Here is a 27,011-nt window from a genome sequence, read left to right as displayed (position 1 = left end):
TCTGGGGGGGTCCCTGCCTGGAACTAAATATTTTGAGATGGGGGTCCGTGGCCAAATACATATATAATGTTGAGGGTCCTTCACTTGAAAAGGTTTGAGCACCACTGACATAGAAACATAGTTTAAAAATAAGTCTTTGAAATATTCAAAGACTCGCAACCAATTTTCAAGATTTTTCAAAAATAGCAGATCTACAAGCTTGCAGCGCGGCACCGAGTGCCACTTGTATATCTGCTATTTTTCAATAGTTAAAGCACAGAATGTGAGTGAATCCTTGTACCCAGGGCCCAGAATTTGGTGCGACACCCCTGAGAGAGAGAGACAGAGAAGGGAAAGTGATTTAGTAGGAGGCAAACCAGGACATTGGGTCTCCTCAGTCAGAAATACAAGGCATGCTTGTTTAGCATGGGATCAGGGCCCACCAGGCCTGTTTCATGTTGCCAACAATGCAGGAACACAACCAGACTAATGGCAGGTTAGAGAGAGGCAGAGATGAATGCAGGGCGAAGACGAGATGAGAAGAGAATTCTCGCAGAGCTTTTGGAGGCAGGGGTTGCCATAGCAACAGATTGACGTGATTTTTTTTTTCTTCAAGGCTATAGCGGTGACTGTGAGCAATCTGAAGAACTGCTGCTGTAGCAATTAAGGTCTCGGCTGAACGGTATAGGAGGAGTATGCAGTAATTGGACTGTTTGAAAAGTCCACACCTTATTGTTAAGAGCAGGGGTCTTCGACGTTTTCAGGCCAAGGACCCCTTAGTTGAGAAATAGATGAAGCAGGGAACCCCCACAACTTGTTCATAGATTCCATATAGTTTCATTGTTTATACAATTATCAGTGTATGTTGGATTTATGTCAGTTGTGTTTTCAGATATTTAACCACTTGAACTGTCAAATTCTTAATACACTTGACCACTTTTTCCCCAATACACCAAACCTCTTCTATTGTTGGCTACATTTCTCAGAATATGGACACTAGGGTTCAAGTGGTTAATAAATAAATAAATATCACTCAAAGATTTGGAGGCCCCCCTGTAGTAACTCTGAGGACCCCCTAGGTCATGGGCTATTGAGGTACATTGAGTTATCGTTTGATATGTAATATATACAGTATATACAAAGCTCCCCATATAGTCAGAATGTATCTTACCTTTATTCATATTAAATGATTGACCCATGCTTTGTTATTGTTTTGTTGTCAAGCATTCAACCAAGACGTGTAAATAAAAATCGTTACATGCTGTGCCTGAATAACCTAGTCAGCGTTGGATGGATTAGAGCAAAAAAAAACATAACATATTTTTGACCAAGAAAATAAAGCTACCATGAAGTTCATTGTGTTGGATTAAGAAACAAGTTTCACGATTTAGTTTTTCATGCCATATTAAATGAACGGAATCCAACGGTCTCCTCAGTAATCAGACAACCACAGTCAGTGTGCTTTGGAAAATGGTCAGTAGTAAAAGCATGCAGCGAGACACGGTCAATGGGATAAACATGTCAGACCCGCGGTATGGTCCTGTACATCAATATAAATGATTTTCCATGTTCTGTTGTGGGTGCATATTATTCCTGCATTCTCTCACTAACATAACCCTCCTCTGTGTGTGTGTGTGTGTGTGTGTGTGTGTGTGTGTGTGTGTGTGTGTGTGTGTGTGTGTGTGTGTGTGTGTGTGTGTGTGTGTGTGTGTGTGTGTGTGCGTGCGTGCGTGCGTGCGTGCGTGCGTGCGTGCGTGCGTGCGTGTGTGTGCGTGTGCGTGCGTGCGTGTGTGTGTGCGTGTGCAGTATGTGTTCAAGTCAGAATCCCATGGCTTCAGGACGGTGCACGAGGAGCTGGCTAAGGGGATGACCTTTGACCTGCGCAGCAATGAGCAGGCAGCCGTCAGGAACGTGCTGAGGGTCAGTCAAATTTTCACGATTTTTCAAAAATAGCAGATCTACAAGCTCGCAGCTCGCAGCTGTGAGCTTGTATATCTGCTATTTTTCAATAGTTAAAGCACAAAATGTGAGTGAATCCTTGTACCCAGTCCTTGTTCCACCATGCACTCCTCCCTCATTACTCTATACGAGGGCATTCACCACATATTAGAATATTCGAATATCAAAGTCACTATTCGACGTTGTTCGCCAAAGTCGAATATTCGCTTTTTTTTATTGTTTTCTCTTTAAAAAAAGATATAGTTTATAAAGCTTGGCTAGATAGGAAGTCATAAGAATGCCCCTGGTGGATGAATTTGTTAATGCTCTATACCAGGGGTTCTCAAACCTTTTTAGGCCGTGACCCCCAAAATAAACATATTTAAACTGCGGACCCCCACCCTGACAAGCACTTGGATTTGTAGGTATTACATTTAATGTGACTCGGTTCCGCAGATAAATATTGTGAAAATAGCAGATCTACTTGCTCACAACGCCTCGCGTTGCGAGGCGTTGTGAGCATGTAGATCGGCTATTCTCACAATGTTCGCCTCTTGCTTACTTAATATTTGACAGTTTGGTCAGTCCTGTAGAATATTCGACTATTCGAATACTTGAGGTCGAATAATTCGAATACTAAAAATCACTATTCGTGAATGCCCTACTCTATACGTGCACTCCAAATACATTCCTCCAAGCACCCAGAGACTAAGGGCCCGTTTATACGATGCCGTTTCCACGAGAATTCCACAAAATTAAATGTCACATATGCCTTCTGTTCAGACGACAACAGCATTTTCGGGGGGTTGAAACCGCAAAAAAGGAAAGACCAGCTTTTAGATCGGAAAAGCTGACAGCGTTCTCTCCTCGCGCTGCCGTCTGAACAGTAGAAACGCAAGAAACGACAACAACACATGTGATGTTATGGCTTGCATACAGCCAGCTGCACCCACATTACCATGGTGATCAATGTAAACAAGGAAATGGAAGCGGTCAATCGTCTATCTGTGCGTCACTGCCACCTAGCGACGGGTGTGCACGTTACCATCATTTTTAATGCTGGTGCATTTCCATGTAGACGCACAATAAGAAGTGAGAACGCAATGACGTGTTGCTGTGTTTTCTCTGGGACTTTTGTCGTCTGAACATGGCCTAGAGACAGAGTGACGCGTTTCAGTGTTGATGTGAAATGTGTCTCTGACGTCTCTCTCATCCTCCAGTTCTCCTGGTTCTTCTTTGAGCTGATCATCAAGTCCATGGCTCAGCATCTGGTGGACTCTGACAAGGTTAAGGTAAGGGATCTGACAATGCATGCTAGGAGTGTAACCATTCACTCAACTCACCATACGATTCCAATCACGAGATTATTTCTCTTACACAAATCCAGTATTTTTTCCACTTTTATGTTGTTTTGCAATACTGTTTTCTCTTATCCTCTTTTCAATACAGTAGCAAATGACTGAAAACATTTTCTTTTAATCATTTCTCTTACAAAGCACAGTAACCTGTGTTCTTTTTATGCGTCCTCTGCTGTTTGCGTCGCAAAAATGTTTTTATTAAATAAATTTCAATTGTCACCAGTTTAAATCGATTTTAATCGATTTACGAGAAATTGTTACATTGCTAATGCATGCATGCATGTGTGCGTGGGTGCCTGCATGCCTGCGTGTTTTATGCGATATTACATGGTGCAACAGAGCATAATTAGGTCACATGTCATTAGGTCGAACACCCTTTAGATCGACCACCAAACTCTAACCCAAACCCTAATCCTAACCTCAGTAAAACTATGCCTAACTCTAACCCTAACCCTGAACCTAACCTCAGTAACCGTGACGCGGGTGATTATCTAACCTGCCGACTGTCGCGGGTGATTATCTAACCTGCCGACTGTCGCGGGTGATTATCTAACCTGCCGACAGTCGCGGGTGATTATCTAACCTGCCGACGCTGTTCGACCCAACGGGAGTTCGACCTATGGGGCAGTCCCCCATAATTAAAGATGGTTTCAATGTGTTCACATAATAGAGAGTTTAAAGGAGTAGTTCACCCCCAAAATGACTTTTTTTCTATTGATTAGTCTCGCCATGGAGACTAGAGTTCAATATTATTTTTTGGTTTTTGTCACATTCCTAAGACAAAAATTTGATTCGAGTAAATTTACCCCCATTGATTCCGGATGGGGACCCGTTTCGAAACGGGTCCCCATTCAGAACGAATGGGGGTAAATATATTGTTATCACATTTTTGTCTTAGGAATGCGACAAAAAGCTAAAAATATTATTGAACTCTAGTCTCCATGGCGTGACTAATCAATAGAAAAAAAGTCATTTTGGGGGTGAACTACTCCTTTAAGCTCAATGATTTTCAGGGCGGCAGATCGCAGATGACGCAATCGCCGTAGCAGTCAAAATCGTTAAAGTGATCCCTGACTAATACGACAAATATGCCTTAATACATTATAATTGTCCTCTATAACTACAATGTAAAATTAAAAACACCTTCAATATTTTATTTCTTCTAGAAATAGCTAATCTTTCACTCAACAGGGGAAATGCCCGTCGCAAGTTGATGATGTCATGAATGTCATGTGTGATCTATCCCTATGGAATTTATGGCATGCATGTTCAAATAAAAACAAACTTAATACTTCATATGGTTAATATGAGCATCAACTCAATATTTCAAATGTGTTTTTTGCACATGCATTCCATAAATTCCATAGGGTTAGATCACACATGACATTTATGACATCATCAACTTGCGACAGGCATTTCTCCTGTTGAGTGAAAGATTAGCTATTTCTTGAAGAAATAAATATTGAAGGTGTTTTTAATTTTACATTGTAGTTATAGAGGACAATTATAATGTATTAAGGCATATTTGTCGTATTAGTCAGGGATCACTTTAAGCAAACAGCCATCGGCGACGTGGTCCCACCCCTTTTACCGAACTCTTTGGTTCCCATGGCGACACGTCTACGCATCAGACGTAGCCACGATGTGGAAAGGGAGCTTTGTATAGACGGCTGCAACGGCGGCAGGTTTATGTATCGAGCGCTGATCAATTCCGGTTACCGTTGCCATCTGCCATAGCCGTCCATTTCTTAAAGTCGCTATTGTGTGTTTCATAATACAGCTGCCCAGGCCCCAGCGCTTCCCCTCCTCCTATCTGAACCGCGTGGAGACCCTGATGGACACGGTGTCCGACCACGTCTTCTGGAAGAACAAAGACCTGTCAGAGGAGACGCGCAGCGCCAACCTGGCCGTAGCAAACTTTGTGAAGGTGAGATCAGTAACATCAGAACGCCTACATCAGGGTTCCCCAATTAGTTTATCCCAAGGGCCGAATAATGTCTAGGGTACCAAGCCGAGGGCCACAACATTGCAGGGGGCGACGGCGGCATTCCTGCTACTCCAGTGACAGTTCAGATATCGTTGTTGTCGGGTGAAATCTTCTATGTCCAAAACGTTCGTTTTGAATTTATAATTTTTAAAATTATTTAAACTAGTGAAAACAGCCGATCTACAAGCAACCCAACCCTAACCCTAACCCTGTTTGTAGATCTGCTGTTTTCACTACTTTTGTGCGACGGTATACGAGATTTCCAGCCGACAACGATGATATACTAGTGTTGTTGCTGCTCTTATACTACCATTATTACTGGGGTTGGTGTGGGCCAGACAGTAAGTAGCCCCCCGCGGGCCGCCTATTGGGGAACCCTGGCCTACATACTGTACTCACAATATTGATACTTTTACTTAAAACACATTTAGACCCGGAATTATTTTATACTTTAGCTATTGAAAAATAGCAGATGTAGCCACTGATGCGTTTTTCAAAAACCTTAGGAGGATTTAGAAGACGTTTATAGAATGTGCGAAGGCTTGCACAAATGTTCAACATTTTTCAAAAATAGCAGGTCTACAAGCTCGCAGTGCCACGCTGTGAGCTTGTATTTTTCAATAGTTACAGCATAAAATAATGGTTAAAGTAATAACGCGTAATAATAGAGGGTATGCGCGTGACATCGGGAACGCCTACTGAGTGGCAACAAACTACTTTGTGGCCTTGACAGCCCATACTTCCAAACAGAAAAGTCCTATCTGATTGCATTAAACGATGTTAAACAACGTTAAACTCACTTTGCAAATGTGTCTCTCCTTTTCTCATGAACTAACGTACTGTACGTGTGTCTCTGTCTCTCTGCAGCGCTGTTTTACTCTCATGGACCGAGGCTTCACCTTTAAACTGATCAGCAACTACATCAACAATATCACTGCTACTGACAGCAAGGTAACCAAATAAAGTGACAAGCACCGAAAACCAGAGTTCTCAAATTCTGCCCGAACCTTACCCTACCCGAACATGAACCGACATTTAGGGTAGGGTAGGGCCTAAAATGTATGCTAATTAGTAGGGCCGGGCCTTGGGCTCAATGAAAACAGAAAAGATAATTTTGTATTATTTATTACTTTTACTCTGTGATAGAGTTCTCAAATTCTTCCCAAACCCGAAACTACCCAACCCGACCTGACGTTTTCAAGCCAGGTAGGGCCTAGAATAAATATATGATAATTAGTCGGGCCTGGCCGGGCCTCTGGCCAGCCCAGTTAGGGCCAGGCCTTAATTTCTGGACAGGTACACAGTAAAGTGTATTAACTGCTACAGAGGCTGAGTAAAACGTTTTCCAGAAAAACTGTGGGTAATTCAAATCGGACTTAGGTCTTTAAGGCTTTATTCAAATCGGACTAAATGGGTTCATTTTCAGGCCTGTTGAGAACTCTACTGAAAACGCACAACAATAATGTCAATTTAACAATCACGTTAGAAACAGATCAACAAAAAAAAAGTTTTCCAGGTGATGGCAAGGAAACATATCATTTACCATAATGTCCTCCTATATCTTAATGGCCTCCCTGTAAAATTGTTCCGATGTGTCAACTACGCATGCACCAAATGAACACAAAATAAATAGCTCTTTGGCTCTGCCTACGAGGCAATCTGTTCAGACAGAGAAACAGGAGCAAAATGACCCATGTTGTTTACCAGTAACCTTTGGCTAAAATGTTTGGTTTTATTTTGTGCGACAGGTTTTATGTGAGCTGAAGTTTGAGTTCTTGAGAGAGGTGTGTAACCACGAGCACTACATCCCCCTCAGCCTGCCCCTGCCGTCTGCTCGCATCACAGGTTAGAGTCCTGACTCGTACACTATGCACCATGTGGTACTGTACTCTACAGCAGTAGTTCTCAATCTTGTCAGGCCGCGACCCACAAAATAAACACATTTTAACTGGGGATACCCCCCACCCTGACGAGCACTAAGATTTGAGGCATTACATTTTGTAGAACACGGTTCTATTGTGAAAATAGCAGATCTACATGCTCACAACGCCTGTGAGCATGTAAATTGGCTATTTTCACAATTTCTGCCTCTAATATTTGACAATTTGGCCAGGGTTTAATTTGTCATTTTAGAGGTATTAAAAAAGTCCTTAAATTGTCACTTTAGAAATGTGCACTGACCCTATATACACTTAAACGTTATGTTGGTTTGTTTACTGTTGAGTGAGAAAACAATGTTGCACATTAAGTTAATCATCCCCCAAAATAATTTGGGGACCCCCCTGGGAGTCCCGACCCACAGGTTGAGAACCCCTGCTCTAAATGGTAGATTATCATGCATCATTGTCATTCGTCTGTTAATTCCTCACCACCACCAACCCTCTCCCTCTCTCACATATCCTTGTCTCTCTCCATGTCAGACATTGCATCCCCAGAACCACAACATTCCCATGGTAAATATATGTTGCCTTGTGTCTTTGTCATGTTTTGTGTGTTTGTGTTTATGGCTCATTCGGTGTGCGTCGCCTCATCTTATACAACTCATTCAGTAAACAATGTCCTCCCCTTTTTAAAGGAGAATACCTCGTCCAGGTGTTTTTTAATAAAAAAAAGTAGTATTGTCAATTTCGGCCAAGTTGCGGCAACCTTGTACAGTTCACAACGGCAGCCTCGGGCCAGCCTCATATAGGCAATTTCGCTTATTTACATTGCTTTAAAATCCACTTCTTTGCCTCATATCAGCTCTCTATACAACATTGAAACAACTCTAGAAACAACATTGCATTGCAGGCTTACGTCATTGTTGTGAATTGGTCGGTAACTTCTGCATGTTAACTCGTCAGTGTGTTTCTGAACAGCAAAGAGGTACAGAAAAAAGGGATTTATTTAGGAGCGATGTAAATAAGCGGAATTGCCTATGTCCCGAGGCTGCCGTTGTGAACTGTATAAATTTGCCGCGACTCGGCTAAATAACAAGAAAGTGAGATAAGAAAGCGATTTAACGGAATTCCCCTTTAAGGTCAGATCTACACTTTAGAGCAGGGTTCCCCAATAGGCGGCCCGCGGGCCATTTGCGGCCCACGGGGGTCTGCTGTCTGGCCCACACCAATCCCAGTAATAATGGTGGTATAAGAGCAGCAACAACACTAGTATATCGTCGTTGTCGGGTGGAAATCTCGTATCTCCAAATTTGTACGTTCTTTCGCAAATCATACAAGGCCGTCGCACAAAAGTAGTGAAAACAGCAGATCTACAAGCACACAACGCCTCGCACCGCGAGGCGTTGTGTGCTTGTAGATCGGCTGTTTTCACTAGTTTAAATTATTTTTAAAATGATAAATTCAAAACGAACGGTTTTGGACATACAAGATTTTCACCCGACAACGACAAAAACTGTCGCTGGAGTAGTGGGAACGCCACCGTCGCCCCCTGCAATGTTGTGGCCCTCGCCTTGGTACCCTAGACATAATTCGGCCCTTGGGGAAAACTAATTGGGGAACCCTGCTTTAGAGAATTATTCAAAAAACAACAGGCAGTGTAAAAAAAAGCAATGTTTTTTTTTGTGGTGGTGTGGTCTTCTTTCCAGTGTCGGTGCCAGAGTACAGTCTGACGGGAGAGTTCTGCAGGAAACACTTCCTGACGGGCCTGCTGCTGCGGGAGCTGGGCCTGGCCCTGCAGGACGAGCAGGACCTCCGGCACCTGGCCCTCGCCACCCTGAAGACGCTGATGGCCAAGCACTCTCTGGACGCCCGCTACGCCACCAAGGTAGGCCCGCTACGCCAGTGTGGTTCTCAACCTTTTCAGGCCGTGACACCCCAAATAATCATATTTTAACTGGGGACCCCCCCCCCCCCCCCCCACACACACACACACCCTGACGAGCACTAGGAGTTGAGGCATTACATTTTGTATGAAATGGTTCTATTGTGAAAATAGCCGATGTTGCGAGGCGTTGTGAGCATGTAGATCAGCTATTTTCACAATTTCTGCCTCTAATGTTTGACAATTTGGCCAATGTTTAATTTGTCATTTTAGAGGAATTAAAAAGTCCTTAAACTGTCACTTTAGAAATGTGCAGATGCCGTCGATTCACATAAACTTTGTGTTGGTTTGTTTACTGTTGAGTGAGAAAACAACGTTGCCCATTAAGTTAATCATTTGGGGACCCCCCCAAAATAATTTGGGGACCCCCCTGGGGGTCCCGACCCACAGGTTGAGAACCACTACGCTACGCTACCAAGGTAGGCGGTGCCGTCTGTAGACCGCTGCTTCTCCAAGTGGGGTCCAGGCCAGGGACACACAGGGTTCCTTGGGTGTTCCAAATGGACCCTTCTGCCACTTTTTGTGGTCACATGTTCAGACACTGGATTCTGATTGGCTTAAAACAGTGGTAAATCAGTCAACAACCTTGAGTTGGCTCATGGACCCCGCCCACTGAAACAATTAATGATTGTAACGAAATAACCGTGCAAGTTACAACTGTGTTTTCTTTCATTTATATGGTAGAAGTTGTAGAAAAGCAATTTGGCACTCGGCTTTGCCTCGTGCCACAACCCTGAAACAGTGGTAAATCAGCCAACAACCCTCTCATGGTAAATGGCTTACTTTGTCCATTTGTCCTCATCCAGTGCCCAGAATCACCACATGAGGGCGCCCAATGGCCAGAGAATTCACCATAGACATACGCTGTATATGCGCAAGCCGTGCGCAGCCATGACGCGCCTGAACACTTTCCTTTGTGTCATGAACAGGAACAGGATGAAGTTAGCTTGAAGTTAGCTATTGGCTACCAAGCATTTTAGAAGCCCTATTTTCGGCGATTTAGCCGTGATTAAACCTTGCGCACCTCATGGATATGCATGGAACAGAGAAAATGAGCTCTAAAGATCATGGATTGCATTGGAGTGGACGGCAAATATCGGCGGCGCGACGCTCTCGCGGGCCAATGTAAACACTAAACAGACCGCGGCCGGGGGTCGGCTCGAAAATTTAGCCCGGTGCTTCGGTAAGGCCTCTGGGTGTTTAAATAATTAATTAAAAAAAGCCGAAATAGTTCGGGATCGGCACACCGGCCGATCAAAAGGCCGAAATAAAGCCGAACTAGTTCGGGATTGGCACCAGATGAGTTAATGGACCAGCTCACAGAACATGTCACTGCGTGCAGCGCTGTGAGCTTACTGTATGTATCTGCTATTGTTGAATAGCCAACTTATCTAATATAGCCAATGGATAAAGTGGTTCAAATTAAGGCTGGGCGATATTAGGAAAACCTTCGATATTCAATAACGTTGTTGAATTCCTCGATATCGATATTATCACAATATTAGTAAAAACAATTGCATTATATAGTTTTTAATGTTTTTTGTTTTGTTTTTTTGCTTTAGGTCCACTGCCTGCCTAACCCAGATAATGAATAGCATATCCGCACATTGCACAGTACACATAGAATAAAGAAATTAAATGCTTTATTTCCATTTTCCAAAAATGGTTTTATTGAAATAACCACACCTGGTTAGTGGTTACAGATGGACTGCTTTTTTGCATACGCATGCGTAGTGTGTCTGTTAATTAATTTGACACATACACCAATAACTCATTTCAAGCCGTCTTCGTCGGTATGGATACCTCGCATGTTGATACCTTGATGAAGGTACATTTTCAATATATTGCCCAGCCTCAGTTCAAATTATTGTGATGCTCCACAAACGCCACTTTGAGAACCACCGGACTACTGTACTGGTTCAAATGTGATTCTTACAAACACATAGTACTAGTAAGACGCCTCAGGGCGACAAGCGACCGAGGGGGAGGTCGCGCCACATTGACGTGGACATCAGGGATGTGGACATCAGGGTTGTGGACATCAGGGATCTCCATATATGGGCATGAAAGGGATTTGTTCCCCCTGGTATCACAGGGAGCTCTCTAACAGGGCATCATTAATATTGATGACACCAGGGAACTCCATATATGGGCATAAAAGGGATTCTGTTAGTAGTAGTACTAGTGTGACATCACAGTGAAGCCAGAGCGTGATGTCAGAGCAGCAAACCCATAGGCCGTAAAAATGTACATGTCTACACGTCCAGACAGACGGACACGGACAAGCTTTGAAGTTTCTCATAGTAAACTGCGACGTTCGGTCGCAACTACCGTGTGTACAGACTGTTAGTCAAGGTTCAAGGTTATCTTTATTAATCCCAGAGGGCCAGTTGTAGTACAGCCAGGCAGCAGTAAACACATTTATACCCAATCAAACAGACAGTAATAAAGACGAGAGAACAGCCAGTAATACAATAGAAACACATTGAATTATTCAGCAACAATCAATGGCAGCGGGGACAAATGAGTTCTTGTTGTTGTTCCTGCATCTTGGCGGCATAACTGTGGCTGGGGATGTGATGGTCCATGGCAGCTGAACGCTGGCCAGGGGCGTCACAAGGAGGGGGGGATAGTAGCGGGACTGAGTTACTAGGGCCCAAGGTGGAGGGGCCTTAATTATTTTATACTTTAGCTATTGAAAAATAGCAGGTATACAAGCGCACAGAGTGCTGCTATTTTTGAAAAGTCGTGAACATTTGTGCAAATCTTTGAATATATATGTATTTTTTAAGCGAACATGTGTAACTCAAATTTTGCTTCTGGGAGGGTCCCTGGAACTAAATATTTTTAGATGGGGGTCCGTGGCCAAATACATATAATTTTGGGGGTCCTTCACATGAAAATGTTTGAGCACCACTGAACAAAAAAAAATCTTGATCTTTCAAAAATAGCAGATCTACAAGCTCGTGAACTTGTATATCTGCTATTTTTCAATAGTTAAAATACAAAATAAATGCGTAATAATGCGTTCCCAGTCTGAATGGGTTAAACCCCTCCCCATTATGAAGAACACATTCATGGGGGGACCACAGTGAATCCTTGTACCCAGGGCCCAGAACTTGGTGCGACACCCATGATGTTGGGGGAGGGGTTATTAGCGAGTGCTGGGAATCCACAATAGAGATCACTACAGTGATTAAGCAGAGTACAATAATACGGTTGTTATTGTGAAGGCCTCATTCAAGCTCAAGGCCAAAAGCAGTCTCTGTTTTCAAGATTCAACGTTTAACGTGAATATTGTAATATTGAAAACACGTGGAAATAAATTATATGTTCTTTTCTGTCCAGTCATTGAAGAAAACCTGCGTTTTGTTTTAAATAAGTGTGTTTTGCGAACAGCAGTGACTAACACAAAAACGAGACTATTTTCGAACTAATACTGATAGTCATTTGAATTTAAGGAAATATATACACTTTACTGGTATGGTATTTCTCCAGTACAATATCTAGCACAGTGGTTCTCCAACTGTGGGTCGGGACCCCCAGGGGGTCCCCAAATTATTCTGGAGTGGTTCCCAGATGATTAACTTAATGTGCAACATTGTTTTCTCGCTCAACATTAACTTATATGCTGTTATTTTAAACATAGGCTGAACTGTTTTCCTGCCAAATTGTCCTTACCTTTTAACGTGGGCATGTGCACGCATAGTGCATGATCTGTGCGCGACTCATGTAGTAGACAAGATGACAGCTTTCGAATAAAAAAAAATCCATTGGAATAGACAAATCCGTTGCCAGGCAGTATCCTGCTGTGTCCGCCAGTATTTACATAAGAAAACGTTGGAAACAGCCAGCTGTGCGCTATGGTAACACGTGGGCACGTTCGCGCACATAGCAGACGATATGTGCGCGGATCATATGCCAGGCGGGTAGAGGAATCAAACAGCTACCAAATAAAAAAAAACGTGTGAAAAAAAACCATTCTATGGTCGTGCAGCTCCTTCATTTTGTTTACAAGGAAAACCTATTGGCCGGGAGCTATGATTGGCTTTCAGACCGGATATGGAAACCTAGATCCGGTCTAAACAGGAAATACGACCGGATACAGTTAGGAGGCAGGCCTAAAGTCTCCGAAGCGGCTATATACAGCGACCATACTTTCAATCGTTTCATAATGATTAAAGCTAATTAAATCTTCGGGCTCCTCGGGCATCGCAGAGAGGTACAGCGGGAAATCTCCGGTTTCGACGGGGATCGCAGGAAATGAGTTAAACAAACCAAAATAAAGTTTATGTGTATAGAGCAGACCTGGGCATTGTGCGGCCCGGCGGCCCTTTGGTTCACTCTGACCGGCCCTTGTAGGGTTAATGGAAAATTACAAAATAATAAATACATTTTCTAATTTTACCTCATGCATGGACTAAAGCTGCATTTCTTTTATTTTGATTCACATACATATGGACGCAATGCGTACATCTGCATGTGTGCGTGATCATTGGATGTTGGCTCAATAACAATCAGGTGGTCAGACTGGTCACAAGTCAAGAGACTTGCCTTACCTTACCCATCAAAAATGGCTAAAGTGGCCAAAAGTCGATGCTGAATGCCAGGTTTTTCAACAACAAATTGAACTGCTAAGTATTTATTTACTGAAGTCGGAGGTAAAGCTGTGTGTTTAGTTTGTGGGGAGCACATCTTGCGGGGAGCACTGCCTTTTGGCCCGGCCCTCCACAATATTTTCTGTAGTTCATATGGCCCGCATGGAAAGAATAATTGCCCACCCCTGGTATAGAGGGTATCTGCACATTTCTAAACAATTTAAGGACTTTTTAACACCTCTAAAATGACAAATTAAACATTGGCCAAATTGTCAAATATTAGAGGCAGAACTTGTGAAAATAGCGAGGCGTTGTGAGCATGTAGATCTGCTATTTTCACAACAGAACCGTGTTATACAAAATATAATGCCTCAACTCTTGCCTCAGCTCGTCGGGGTGGGGGGTCCCCAGTTAGAATATGATTATTTTGGGGGTCGCGGCTTGAGAAGGTCGAGAACCACTGATCTAGCATACAAGCTAATTATGCTGCTAATACCAACAGGCTGTCAGGCTGTGCATTCTAAAAAACGGTTTATTATGGATGACATTATTAGGCCCAAAGTGAAAGGCTGACAACGTTAAATGATAATGTTGCACGATGGTTCTCCGACTCCGTCTTGAAGTCATTAGTGATTTTATGCACGATTTACCAACACCAGTTGATTTACATGAACATTTCATTGGCATGCACAACAAAAGCAACATGGTAAATTAGCTTGTTTGAGGCTTACTATGATCACACAATCATTAACAGGCACTAGAAAAATATTGTTCCTTCGAAACAATTGTGGGCTCGCTTCAAGCCAGAAAACAATGGCTATAAAAGCACAAAATGTCAAGATCGCAGGCAGTGCTCTCTTTGACGTTACTGACGTCAAAGATTGGTCCATTTTGTTCCAAAAATGTGTTGTGCAAAAGTTGACCCGCTGGTGGCGCTATAACAGGCCAATGTGAGAAGGTTGGTATCTGTTCCTTGACCTATTGGGAATGTGCTTGCAAGATTTCACGCACATCCCAGGCTGTGTTCATGATTTGAGGTGTTTTTGGCTTTGGACACTTTATCGCTGCTTGCAGCTATATTTATTATTATTATTTTATAATTTTTTTGTGTGCACTTCATAGGCATGTTAGATAAAGGTCCTTATATTGCGTGTAGAATGTTTCATGCAAATTGCAAAAAAAATCCTAGAATAAAAACGGGTTTAAGCGTTTTACAAACTGCTCAAAATTATATAGCGCCCCCCTTTGGCCATTTGGGGTAAGATTGGTTTCAGTGATATTTGAACTAACCCTCTACACTATTTTGTCATGAAAATGTGACTTTGTATGTATGTTTTAGAGGCAGAAGAATAATTTGCATAAAACTGCAATATTGTTTGAATTATTTAAAAAAGCATGTTTCAATGTTAAAGAAATCCGATCTGACAGATCTTTAGATATCGGTCCAAAGTTCACGTAAAAAAAGTTTTGTGCACGTGACGCGAAAATTCCAGAATAAAAGCGGGTTTACGCGTTTTACAAACTGCTCAAAATGGCGGAAAATCGAAGGGCGGAGCTTACTTAACAACAACACAGATGTCTTCCGCTTGAGTCAAAGCACGCGTGTAACAAGTTGCATGTCTTCAAACGAAACGAGTCATGACTTATGCCTGTTTGAAGTTTGAATTTTCAGACGCTTCGTATAGCGCCCCCCTTTGGCCAATTGGAATAAAATTGGTTTCAGTGATACTTTGACTAACCCTCCACATCTTTGCCAAATGCCATGAACGTGTAACTTTGCATGTATGATTTAGAGGCCGAAGAATAATTTGCATAAAACCGCAACATATATTGAATTATTATAAAATCATTATTTAACGTACAAACTTCTCACCACATAGCCTGTGTAGATATAGGTTCAAAGTTCATGTGAAAAAAAGTTTCGTGCACTTGACGCGAAAATCCCAGGAGGAGATAGATTTTTACTGTTTTTCATATAATTCCGAATTGTGGGAGACCTAAAGGTCAGAGGTCAAAAGTTAGAGGGTAAAAGTTGTTCGGCATGAGGAGACGCATACGTGTATACAGGTTTCATGGCTGTACCTAAAACACAGCATGAGCTATACCTGTTCAAAGATCGCACTTTCGAAGGCTTCCTACAGCGCCACCATTTGGCCGATTGCTATAGAAAATGATAGCACACTTCGCCACTGTAAACTGAACACATTGATGTTTTTATTTTCATTTTCTCACTAAGTATGTAGGAGTAGAAAGGAACCGAAAATCCCGTCTACTTACTAGATAAACAAATAAATAAATAAATAATGACAATATCTAAAGTGTGCTCGCCAGGTACTGGCGAGCCCACAATAATAGTGAAATAAGAGTGAGGAGAACAAACAGCATAGCCCTCCAATTCCCTGCCATTCCACATGGATTTAAAGGGATATTTCACTTAAGTTTGGTCATTTTATCGTCTAATCAGGCTTTTGTGAACACCCTGGAGATATTCTAATTGGCTTGATTCAGTATTTAGAGATTTGATATTCATTTGATCAGACACGCCCCCCTATACAAACCCATTGTAACTCCATTTTAATGATAGATTCATCAAAAACACCCGTCTTTTTTTTTCTAAATGTGCAACATTGTTTTCTCACTCAACAGTAAACAAACCAACATAAAGTATAAGTGTATATAGACGGTATCTGCACATTTCTAAAGTGACAATTTAAGGACTTTTTAATACCTCTAAAATGACAAATTAAACATTGGCCAAATTGTCAAATATTAGAGGCAGAAATTGTGTTGCGAGGCGTTCCAAGGCGTTGTGAGCATGTAGATCTGCTATTTGTGGGCTCGCCAGTACCTGGCGAGCACACTTTAGATATTGTCATTATTTATTTATTTATTTATCTAGTAAGTAGACGGGATTTTCGGTTCCTTTCTACTCCTACATACTTAGTGAGAAAATGAAAATAAAAACATCAATGTGTTCAGCTTACAGTGGCGACGTGTGCTATTACTTTTTACAGCAATCGGCCAAATGGTGGCGCTGTAGGAAGCCTTCGAAAGTGCGAACTTTGAACAGGTATAGCTCATGCTGTGTTATACATACAGCCATGAAACCTGTATACACTTATGCGTCTCCTCATGCCGAACAACTTTTACCCTCTAACTTTTGACCTCTGACCTTTAGGTCTCCCACAATTCGGAATAATATGAAAAACAGTAAAAATCTATCTCCTCCTGGGATTTTTGAGTTAAGCGCACAAAACTTTTTTCACATGAACTTTGAACCTATATCTACACAGGCTATGTGGTGAGAAGTTTGTACGTTAAATAATGATTTTTTAATAATTCAACCAATATTGCGGTTTTATGCAAATTATTCTTCGGCCTGTAAATCATACATGCAAAGTTACACGTTCATGGCATTTGGCAAAGATGTGGAGGGTTAGTCAAAGTATCACTGAAACCAATTTTATTCCAATCGGCCAAAGGGGGGCGCTATACGAAGCGTTTGAAAATTCAAACTTCAAACGGGCATAAGTCATGACTCGTTTCGTTTGAAGACATGCAACTTGTTACACGCGTGCTTTGACTCGAGCGGAAGACATCTGTGTCGTTGTTAAGTAAGCTCCGCCCTTCCATTTTCCGCCATTTTGAGCAGTTTGTAAAACGCGTAAACCCGCTTTTATTCTGGAATTTTCGCGTCACGTGCACAAAACTTTTTTTACGTGAACTTTGGACCAATATCTAAAGATCTGTCAGATCGGATTTCTTTAACATTGAAACATGCTTTTTTAAATAATTCAAACAATATTGCATTTTTATGCAAATTATTCTTCTGCCTCTAAAACATACATGCAAAGTCACATTTTCATGACAAAATAGTTTAGAGGGTTAGTTCAAATATCACTGAAACCAATCTTACCCCAAATGGCCAAAGGGGGGCGCTATATAATTTTGAGCAGTTTGTAAAACGCTTAAACCCGTTTTTATTCTAGGATTTTTTTTGCAATTTGCATGAAACATTCTACACGCAATCTAAGGACCTTTATCTAACATGCCTATGAAGTGCACACAAAAAAATTATAAAATAATAATAATAAATATAGCTGCAAGCAGCGATAAAGTGTCCAAAGCCAAAAACACCTCAAATCATGAACACAGCCTGGGATGTGCGTGAAATCTTGCAAGCACATTCCCAATAGGTCAAGGAACAGATACCAACCTTCTCACATTGGCCTGTTATAGCGCCACCAGCGGGTCAACATTTGCACAACACATTTTTGGAACAAAATGGACCAATCTTTGACGTCAGTAACGTCAAAGAGAGCACTGCCTGCGATCTTGACATTTTGTGCTTTTATAGCCATTGTTTTCTGGCTTGAAGCGAGCCCACAATTGTTTCGAAGGAACAATATTTTTCTAGTTTCACGATAGAACCGTGTTATACAAAATGCAATGCCTCAACTCTTAGTGCTCGTCAGGGTGGGGGGTCCCCAGTTAAAATATGATTATTTTGGGGGTCGTGGCCTGAAAATGGTTGAGAACCCGTGCATTAGGACACCATTTTTCAGCGGTGAGATTAACATCTTTGCTTGAATCCTCTCCATCGCAGGAGAAGCAGGCGAGGATTGCGTCGCTCTACCTGCCTCTTTACGGTCTGATCCTGGACAACATGCCCCGCTTCTTCCTCAGGGATCTGCCCATCTACTTCACCTCCAGTGACCAGGTACGAAGAGCACATGCTGTAGGTTTGGCATTAACAGTTCTACTGCCAGATTTATTATTTATTTATTGGGGCTGGTGCCAGCAAAAAGCAGCTTACCTTTGCGATGTTATCGAAAAAGATCTATTGATTATTTCCAAAAGATTTTTTTATCGGATCTATTATATGTGTACTTTAGCCAAGCTGGCGGCAGAGGGCAGCCTTATGCAAAGAATGGATGTGAATTGGGCCCCTCCGCTTGCCGTCCATTCAGAGCATAGAAATGCATTTCTAGATCAGATCCACAGAAAACAGCCAGGAAGTGATTTGGGACTCCATTATTGTTTACGTGCGGTGGAAATTTTAGAGCAGCGTTACGGGAGATGTTTTTACTGTACACGGCGGCGCGACCAGTTATCAGCTTACAGTCATCAAAAGTACAGTATTTTCTGGACTATAAGGCGCACCTGACTATAAGGCGCACTGTCAATGAATGGTCTATTTTCAAACTGTTTTCATATATAAGGCGAACCTGACTATAAGGCGCACATAATAGACGCTACCGTTGCGTTATGCATCCAACAGATGGAGCTGTGCTAAAGGGAATGTCAATGTCAATGAATGATCCATATATAAGGCGCACTGGACTATAAGGCGCACTGTAGTTTTTTGAGAAAATTAAAGGCTTTTAAGTGCGCCTTATAGTCCGGAAAATACGGTAAGTAAATGAACGAGCGTTCGTATTGGCAGCGAGCTAGGGTCAAAATTGGGGCGAACGGGAACGTCCGAAGCAGTAAAAGAGTTAAAGTATTCATTGACATTGCTTAAACCCCTCTAGGCCACTTTTAGACAATTGGCACTGGGTGAAACATTTAGATTAAAAAAAAGAATCGTCTCATAGACGATAGAATAGTGGTCCAAAAATAAACTGTTTACTGGGCGTGAGCCCGGTGTGATGCGTAAATGACACCAGACTTTGGTATTGTGGGTTGTTCCTGGTGAAAGCCCAGCAGGTAAACACAGCTGCTGATTTAGGGGTGATCACACAAAGACATGTGATGTTGCTACAGGCGCGTTTGCACATAATGATTTATGGGGCACTTGTCCTCGCTGTGCTATTGGATGAGAATAGATCAGTATTTGAATAATGAGATGACCTTGAATTATATACTTAATGGTAATTAAATACAGCTAATTATGTTTGCGTTTGCCGATGTCCCACTGTTACTATCACATCCACCAGCATCACAACAGGAAGGAAGTGGTAAAGAAGTCATTGGTTTGATTTGATTGGCTACCTGTCAGGTCACGTGTGACATTGACTTCAGGGGCTTCTAACACATGAACGCGCTCTAGGCTTCTTTGTATTGACGTGCGTTCATACCGGAAGTGCTTGTTCATGAATTGGCGCCCCAGCGCGTCCATGAACACAAACTATGACGAAAAATGCGTCACAGTGGCCCCACTACGTCATGGTTTTACTACGCGGAAGGAGGGGTGAAAACGCTTTATGCGCTGGGTGAGCAACTCAATGCAAGTGGACGGGCGGGGATATCTGGTGTCCTCTATATTCTTCTTCGGCCATTTGAAAATAACCTATAATGGGACATTCTCTACTCTCTACTTTTGGTACTTTAAGTACATCTTGATACCAATATTTTTGTACTTTTACTCAAGCATTTATGTATATTTGTCACTGGGAATTTCTTCCGTTCAGTGTTTAAAAACGTGTTTTATTTCCCGACTACCCAGGGTTCTAGGGATGACTTGAGTGTCGGAGGGGGCGGGGCCAATGTCAGCAGTCGTCATGCCAACTCGGTTGACGCCTCCTTCTCCAAAGAGGTGCTCAACTCCATCACAGGTATGTGTGTGTGCCAGGGTCATCCACATGTCCGTACGCGGACATTATGTGTACGTGGCAAGACTTGGTTTTGTCCGTATTTTTTTGTCCATATTTGAATTTTTTTGAATATAGATATTTTTTGATTTACCAGACTGTAAACCACAAACTAGTCATTTTTAATCTGTTAACACTTATGTTGCAATGATTTTTTCCGGCCAATGTCCCGCGTTGCCATGGTTACCATAGACTTCCATGTAATTGTGCAAGTGTGTAAAAAGTGCACGCCCATGCCTAGATGATGCACCACGTGTGTAGATGCTGTTCACAGCTTTCAAACAAAAAAATCCGCTTGGAAATTCGTTCAGGCATTCATGATTTATGGGCCATTATGTTTTCTTCAGATGTAAACAAACATGGCTGCCATGTTTGAAAGAATGGGTTGGTATGGGGGTTAAACATGCAATTTCGCGATCGCGATCATGCCTAATACATTTCTGGACGTCCAAAAAAAAAAATTGAAAAAAAAAATTGAAAAAAAAAAAAAAAATCGAAAACGGCCCAAACTCGGGAAACTCGGGGTTGGCACAGCACTAGTACCAATACAAACTCGGGAAACTCGGGGTTGGCACAGCACTAGTACCAATACAAACTCGGGAAACTCGGGGTTGGCACAGCACTAGTACCAATACAAACTCGGGAAACTCGGGGTTGGCACAGCACTAGTACCAATACAAACTCGGGAAACTCGGGGTTGGCACCATATGTGTTAAATTGTTAATGCACTCCCCCCTCATTTTGTTCAATTGTCTGTTTTAATGTTATCTGCACCCTTTGAGATGACATTTGACAAAAGTAACAAATGTTATCATTAAATATCATCAAAACAATCATTCATTAGTGTGCAATAAGTGTTAAATGGCTTTATGTTATGGATAGTACTGTAATAATTTCTTGATCGCCTAGTGTCTTGATTATTTGTGTCCCAATCTCACTGAGAGCCAGTCATCTCGGAAAGTACAGCTTTAGACAGGGACTGAAAATACCTTTTTTTTTTTTCTCTCACTAAAATGTGATAAAGCCACTAAAGCATTTCATAAATTTCAGGCTACATTTCACTTAAACGCCAGAGCTTAACTCTGCATGTAAATAAGACTTTTTTTAATTAATGTGAGAGATCGTCAGGTCATTTGCAGGTTAGAAATTTATTTAGAACTTGAATATCTCAAAAGTAGTATTTCAGCATGGCATCATTCTATAAGCCATATCTTCAAAACTGTTGGGTCAATCTCCACAACCAATATATCATTTTGTAGCTATGATCCCAAGCTTTCAAATGAAATGAAAAAATGAAAATGAATAAAAATCCAATGACTGGCTCCCAGCCAAATTCCCACATTTATACATGACGTCATGGGCCGCTATGCTCAATAACAAGCTTTATAAGCCTTAAAAAACGTAATAAGTTTATTGATACCGGGTACTCAATAAATGTGTTATGGAGTTTGGCCCTCGTTTCAAGCTCCATCCCTAGTTAACCATGCTCCCCTCTCTGGCAGCCTTCTCCTCCCTGGTGGTTGCCACGGGCAACCAGGCGGACTCCCGCGGCTCTCTGATCAGCGTGGACTCCAACCCCAGCAACAGCGACCGCAACTCTGAGAAGATGGACGGCTGCGAGAAGGTGAGACAGGTCAACTACCTTTTATTGTCTCCGAGAAAGGTGAGGAGCAGGCATATGCACACATAGACATCAAAGGGGGCTTGAGCCCCTGCCCTTTTAACTGCACTTTTTACAGACCGAAGTCTGTAAAAAGTGCCCTCTCCAGACCATGAATGCAGTTTTTTACTATGGTAAAAGAAATGCAAATGGCCCCCTTCCATGCCATAACTGAAGGCTGCATTCAAGAGAATTGTCTTGTCCAAACTCTCCAGAACTTGCAGCATCTTTTTATGTTGAAAGAATTGCCCTCTCTTGTGTAGAAATCCATGCCGTTACGCCACATCTCCAGTATTGACTTGATTTTGCTTAGTTCAGTGTGGTATCAAGCACCGAAAATAGCTGACCTCCAAGCTCACAACACGGTGCGCTGTGACGCGTTGTGAGCTTGGAGGTTGGCTATTTTTGATATTTCCACCAAAAGGCCCTTTTAGCCCCTGCCTCTCTAACATTCTCTGCACATCTCTGGTGAGGACAGGCAGAGTAGAGCTTTGTTTCTCAACCAGTAGTCTGTGTCCATGCTCCCGTCATACAGTCTGGGATAACATAAGAAGAATGATGAGTACCCGGTTAAAGCGGAAGTGAAGCCTCCTCCTCACTTCCGTGAGGAGGTGTAGTTCCAGACTCTATAATAGCATTCAGAGATAGTTGTCTGGCTATGCGAGACTACTCAACCAGTGGTCCGGGGACCACCAGTGGTAACCAGTGAGAGTTTGTAACCACCATTTGGTTACCAACTCCATTTTTTGGCTTATCTCTAACTCTTGAGCGTGTAAAATGAAACCAAACGGACCCTTACAGGTTTTTGTGTGAGTTGTCATGTGACCAAGTAGGGTACTACTACTAATTTACAAAAAAAAAAAAGAAAAACGCCTGACAGCAACGAAATGTTGCATTTGTATAAGGCTTTCTCCAAAATGCTTTACAAAGTGCATTACTGTACATTATAGCCAATCTACTATTCAGATATAGCTGTCGGTGCGCGACACCGGCAAGCAACTAAGTAGAAATGAAGTACTAGAGATCCAGTTAGTTGTCTGTTGATTGTGCTGCTTATCAGAACCGGTGCCCTCTCCTCTCCTCTGTCCGCCAGTTCGCCAGGCCCCAGTCCCTGATTGGCTACGGCTCCCGCTGTGACAAACTGGACCAGGCGGAGACGCGCAGCCTGCTCATGTGCTTCCTGCACATCATGAAGACCATCTCTGAGGGTGAGACCCCCACTCAATTATACCTCTATACACACAGTGAGACCCCCACTCCATTAAACCTCTATATGAGACCCCCACTCCATTATACCTCTATACACACAGTGAGACCCCCACTCAATTATACCTCTATACACACAGTGAGACCCCCACTCAATTATACCTCTATATGAGACCCCCACTCAGTTATACCTCTATATATATGAGGGTGAGACCCCCACTCAATGATACCTTTATATATATGAGGGTGAGACCCCCACTCAATTATACCTCTATATGAGACCCCCACTCAATGATACCTTTATATATATGAGGGTGAGACCCCCACTCAATTATACCTCTATATGAGACCCCCACTCAATGATACCTTTATATATATGAGGGTGAGACCCCCACTCAATTATACCTCTATATGAGACCCCCACTCAATGATACCTTTATATATATGAGGGTGAGACCCCCACTCAGTTAATGAATTGCATTTTTATAGCGCTTTTCCAAGTGCTCAAAGCGCTTTACAATGGTTCATTCATTCATACATTGGGAAGTGAAGCGGCGAACATTCGACGCCAGCGTCCTCACATCCCACATTCACACACCAATGGTGGCAAGCTTTCACCAACCAACTCATTGGAGGCAATGTGGGGTTCAGTGTCTTGCCCAAGGACACTTCGACATGTTGACAGGAGTAGCCAGGATTTGAACCTCCGACCCAGGGATCATTGGCCAACCCGCTCTACTTCCTGAGCTACAGCCGCCCCGAGAGTTATACCTCTATATCAGAGGTTCCCAAACTTTTTTGTCTCAGGACACCCATAAATATTTCTTTTAATCCGAGGCACCCCTACATTATAATTTTCACTCCCAGCACCTTATTATTCATAGTATATCGTCGTTGTCAGGTGGAAACTGTCCAAAACCGTTTTCACTAGTTTTGTGCGACAGTCTTGTATGATGAAGCAGGGCTTTGCTTTACCAAAAGACGTACACATTTGAAACTTGGAGATACGAGGTTTCTGCCCGACAGTGACGATATTTTAGTGATTATGTTGCGAGGAAAACGTTGAGATAATAGCCATTTTGGTTTGAACTGACTGAAAATAAATTTGTACTTCAAGTTTCCAAATAAATTCCAAATATTATCAAATGATCTCACGGCACCCCTGGACTGCCGTCACGGCACTCCAGGGTGCCCCGTCACCCACTTTGAAAACCCCTGCTCTATATACTGTATATGAGGGTGAGACCCCCACTCACTTATACCTCTATATACCGGTATATGAGGATGAAACCCCCACTCAGTTATACCTCTATATATATGAGGGTATACTAGGGATGGGACCATATGAAAATATCATATCACGAATCACGATTATTGTGACAAAGGAAATCGCGATTTACGATATTATCACGATAATCAAAATCCATTATCCTGGGGCGGAACATTTGCCCCAAAAAATAGCAGATCTACAAGCTCTCAACTCCTCACACTAGTTCTCCTCACAATAGGGATGTGAGGGTTTGAAGTTGTTCTTTTAAAATAATGATCCTATCAGACCGAAATTTGGCGGCCCCCCTCTGTAGTAACTCTGAGGACCCCCTAGGGTTTCCGGACCCCCTGTTGAAGACCCTTGAAATAAATCATTTAAATAAAAAAGGAGATGTTTTTCAGTAAGCTTAGGTTAGGATGTAGGCAATGTTGTTTTTGACAGCAAATTTTGATTTAGTTTTAGTCATAGTCTTTTGAATAAAATGTAATTTAGTTTTAGTCATAATTTAGTCACCTGTAAAGTTTTAGTTTTAGTCTAATTTTAGTCGACTAAATATCATAAGATTTTAGTTGACTAAATGTACAGTTGATTTAGTCAACTAAAATGCATTTTGGCAGGCCTTGATGACATCGTAATGACTGATTTTACACTTGGGTGCATGCTGAAAATAGCCGATCTACAAGCTACGAGCTTGTAGATCTGCTATTTTCAGCATGCAACATCTGATAGCAACCAAACATAAAATGACTTTCTCCTCCACTAGTCCCCCCCTAACGTTTTAGTCTAGTTTTTATTTTGTTGACGAAATTGTCAATATATTTAGTCTTAGTTTTAGTCATCACAGCTTAGTTTTAAATTATTTTGAATTTAGTTTTCGTCAGTAGTTTTAGTCGACAAAATCAACACCGGATGGATGAGGTCTTTTTAAAATTGGCTTCAGGTGTCATGTTAAAGTGATGTCCATGTGTCTCGTGTCTTCTTGTTGTCCTTCCAGACGTGTTGGTCTCCTACTGGCACAGAGCCATCCACCAGGAGATCTCTGACTTCTTCAACATCCTGGAGTGAGTGTTCCACTGTCTGCTCCACACATTATATAGATATATATATATATATATATGTATATTATATATGGAGTCAGTGTTCAACTAACCCCCTGACTCCACTGTCTGCTCCTCACATTATATAGTCCACTGTTTTTCTCAGCCTACGCGAGGCGAGGCGTTTCTTCCTCTAATATTTGACAATTTGGCCAATGTTTAAGTTGTCATTTTAGAGCAGTGTTTCTCAAACTTTCAAATGTCAAGGTCTCCCCTTAACTCGGACAGTATACAAATGGAACCAAATGAACCCAGTCAGAGTTACAAACTTGCATGGGTCAATGTAGACCACCCTAAAGGAACCCACAGAGTCCCTGGAATCCACTTTGAGAACCACTGTTTTAGAGGTATTAAAAAGTCCTTAAATTGTCTATTTAGAAATGTGCAGATACCCTCTATACACTTAAACTTTATGTTGGTTTGTCTACATTTGAGTGAGAAAACAACGTTGCACATTAAGTTAATCATCTGGGGACCCCCCAAAATAATTTGGGGACCGACCCACAGGTTGAGAACCACTGCATTAGACCAGTGTTTCTCAAACTTTTTTCGTAACCAAATGGACAGTCTCCCTGAACACACATGAATCAGAGAACACTAGAGGCTTCTTCTCCACTAGTTGAAAACACTTGTTTTTTGTCAAGCGAGGAAGTATAAATGAGTCATGAGAGTTGGAGAAGAAAACTTGGCCTGGTGAAAACAGGATTAATTCACTGTTGAGAGTAGGAACAGAGTGCAAGAAAACAAAACGGCGATTACTGCCATGGTGGAGGATGAGAACTCTGTCTTCTCTTTCTGCACAATAAATTAGCTTGTCTGTACTTCCTCTCCGTGTCAGCAACAATCTGGCAGCCATGGACGAAGTAATGGTAAATGGTGCATTAGTATAGCGCCTTTATCGCCTTTAGGCGCTTTACATAGATTGCGCATTACATTCACCGATTCTCACACACACATTCATACACCGATGGTGAAGGAAACCATGCAAGGCACCAACCTGCTCACCGGGAGCAACTAGGGGTTCAGAGTCTTGCTCAAGGACTCTTCGACAACTAAGTCTGGGGGAGCCCGGGATCGAGCTGGGAACCCTTCGGGAACCCTCCGTGTTCTAATGACGGTTTCTCTACCCCTAAGCCAATGCCGCCAAAATGACGTTGGTCATTTTATCGTCTAAACAGGCTTTTGTGAACACCCTGGATGGATTTTAATTTGCTTGATTCAATATTTAGATATTTGATATTCATTTTATCAGACACTCCCCATCCAGGGCCCATTCCTATACAAACCCATTGGAACTTCAAACTTCAAACTTAACCATGATAGATTCTTCAAAAACACCTGTCTTTATTCTGGTGACTCTACTACCCTCCTAATACGGGAGCTGGCCATGTTATTCGAATAACTATTGTCTTTTTTTTTTATTGTATAACATTTTTCCATTTTCCCAAAAATATATTAGAAATAAATGAAAAAATTATCGACAAAACACGGCCAGCTCACATA

At 42.1% G+C, this 27,011-nt stretch overlaps 1 protein-coding gene across 1 annotated transcript in view; it reads left to right on the top strand.

The window, feature by feature from the left end:
* dock10 (dedicator of cytokinesis 10) overlaps nucleotides 1-27,011 on the top strand; it is a gene marked incomplete at its 5' end in the record, with an annotated part of 161,514 nt that overhangs the window by 89,937 nt on the left and 44,566 nt on the right. The window contains 12 exons of the mRNA XM_080731698.1: nucleotides 1,786-1,899; nucleotides 3,138-3,209; nucleotides 5,056-5,202; nucleotides 6,130-6,213; nucleotides 7,011-7,107; nucleotides 7,683-7,715; nucleotides 8,849-9,027; nucleotides 18,289-18,402; nucleotides 20,131-20,239; nucleotides 21,778-21,899; nucleotides 23,029-23,143; nucleotides 25,406-25,472. Of these exons, the coding sequence (XP_080587824.1) occupies nucleotides 1,786-1,899; nucleotides 3,138-3,209; nucleotides 5,056-5,202; nucleotides 6,130-6,213; nucleotides 7,011-7,107; nucleotides 7,683-7,715; nucleotides 8,849-9,027; nucleotides 18,289-18,402; nucleotides 20,131-20,239; nucleotides 21,778-21,899; nucleotides 23,029-23,143; nucleotides 25,406-25,472 (1,253 nt within the window). The remainder of the gene's footprint in view (nucleotides 1-1,785; nucleotides 1,900-3,137; nucleotides 3,210-5,055; nucleotides 5,203-6,129; nucleotides 6,214-7,010; nucleotides 7,108-7,682; nucleotides 7,716-8,848; nucleotides 9,028-18,288; nucleotides 18,403-20,130; nucleotides 20,240-21,777; nucleotides 21,900-23,028; nucleotides 23,144-25,405; nucleotides 25,473-27,011) is intronic.

The sequence above is a fragment of the Nannobrachium achirus genome (genome assembly GCF_963921795.1).
Source record: "Nannobrachium achirus genome assembly, chromosome: 8".
NCBI lineage: Eukaryota > Metazoa > Chordata > Actinopteri > Myctophiformes > Myctophidae > Nannobrachium > Nannobrachium achirus.
The sequence above is the reverse complement of the archived record's forward strand: the minus strand, read 5'-3'. Positions and strand labels throughout refer to the sequence as shown.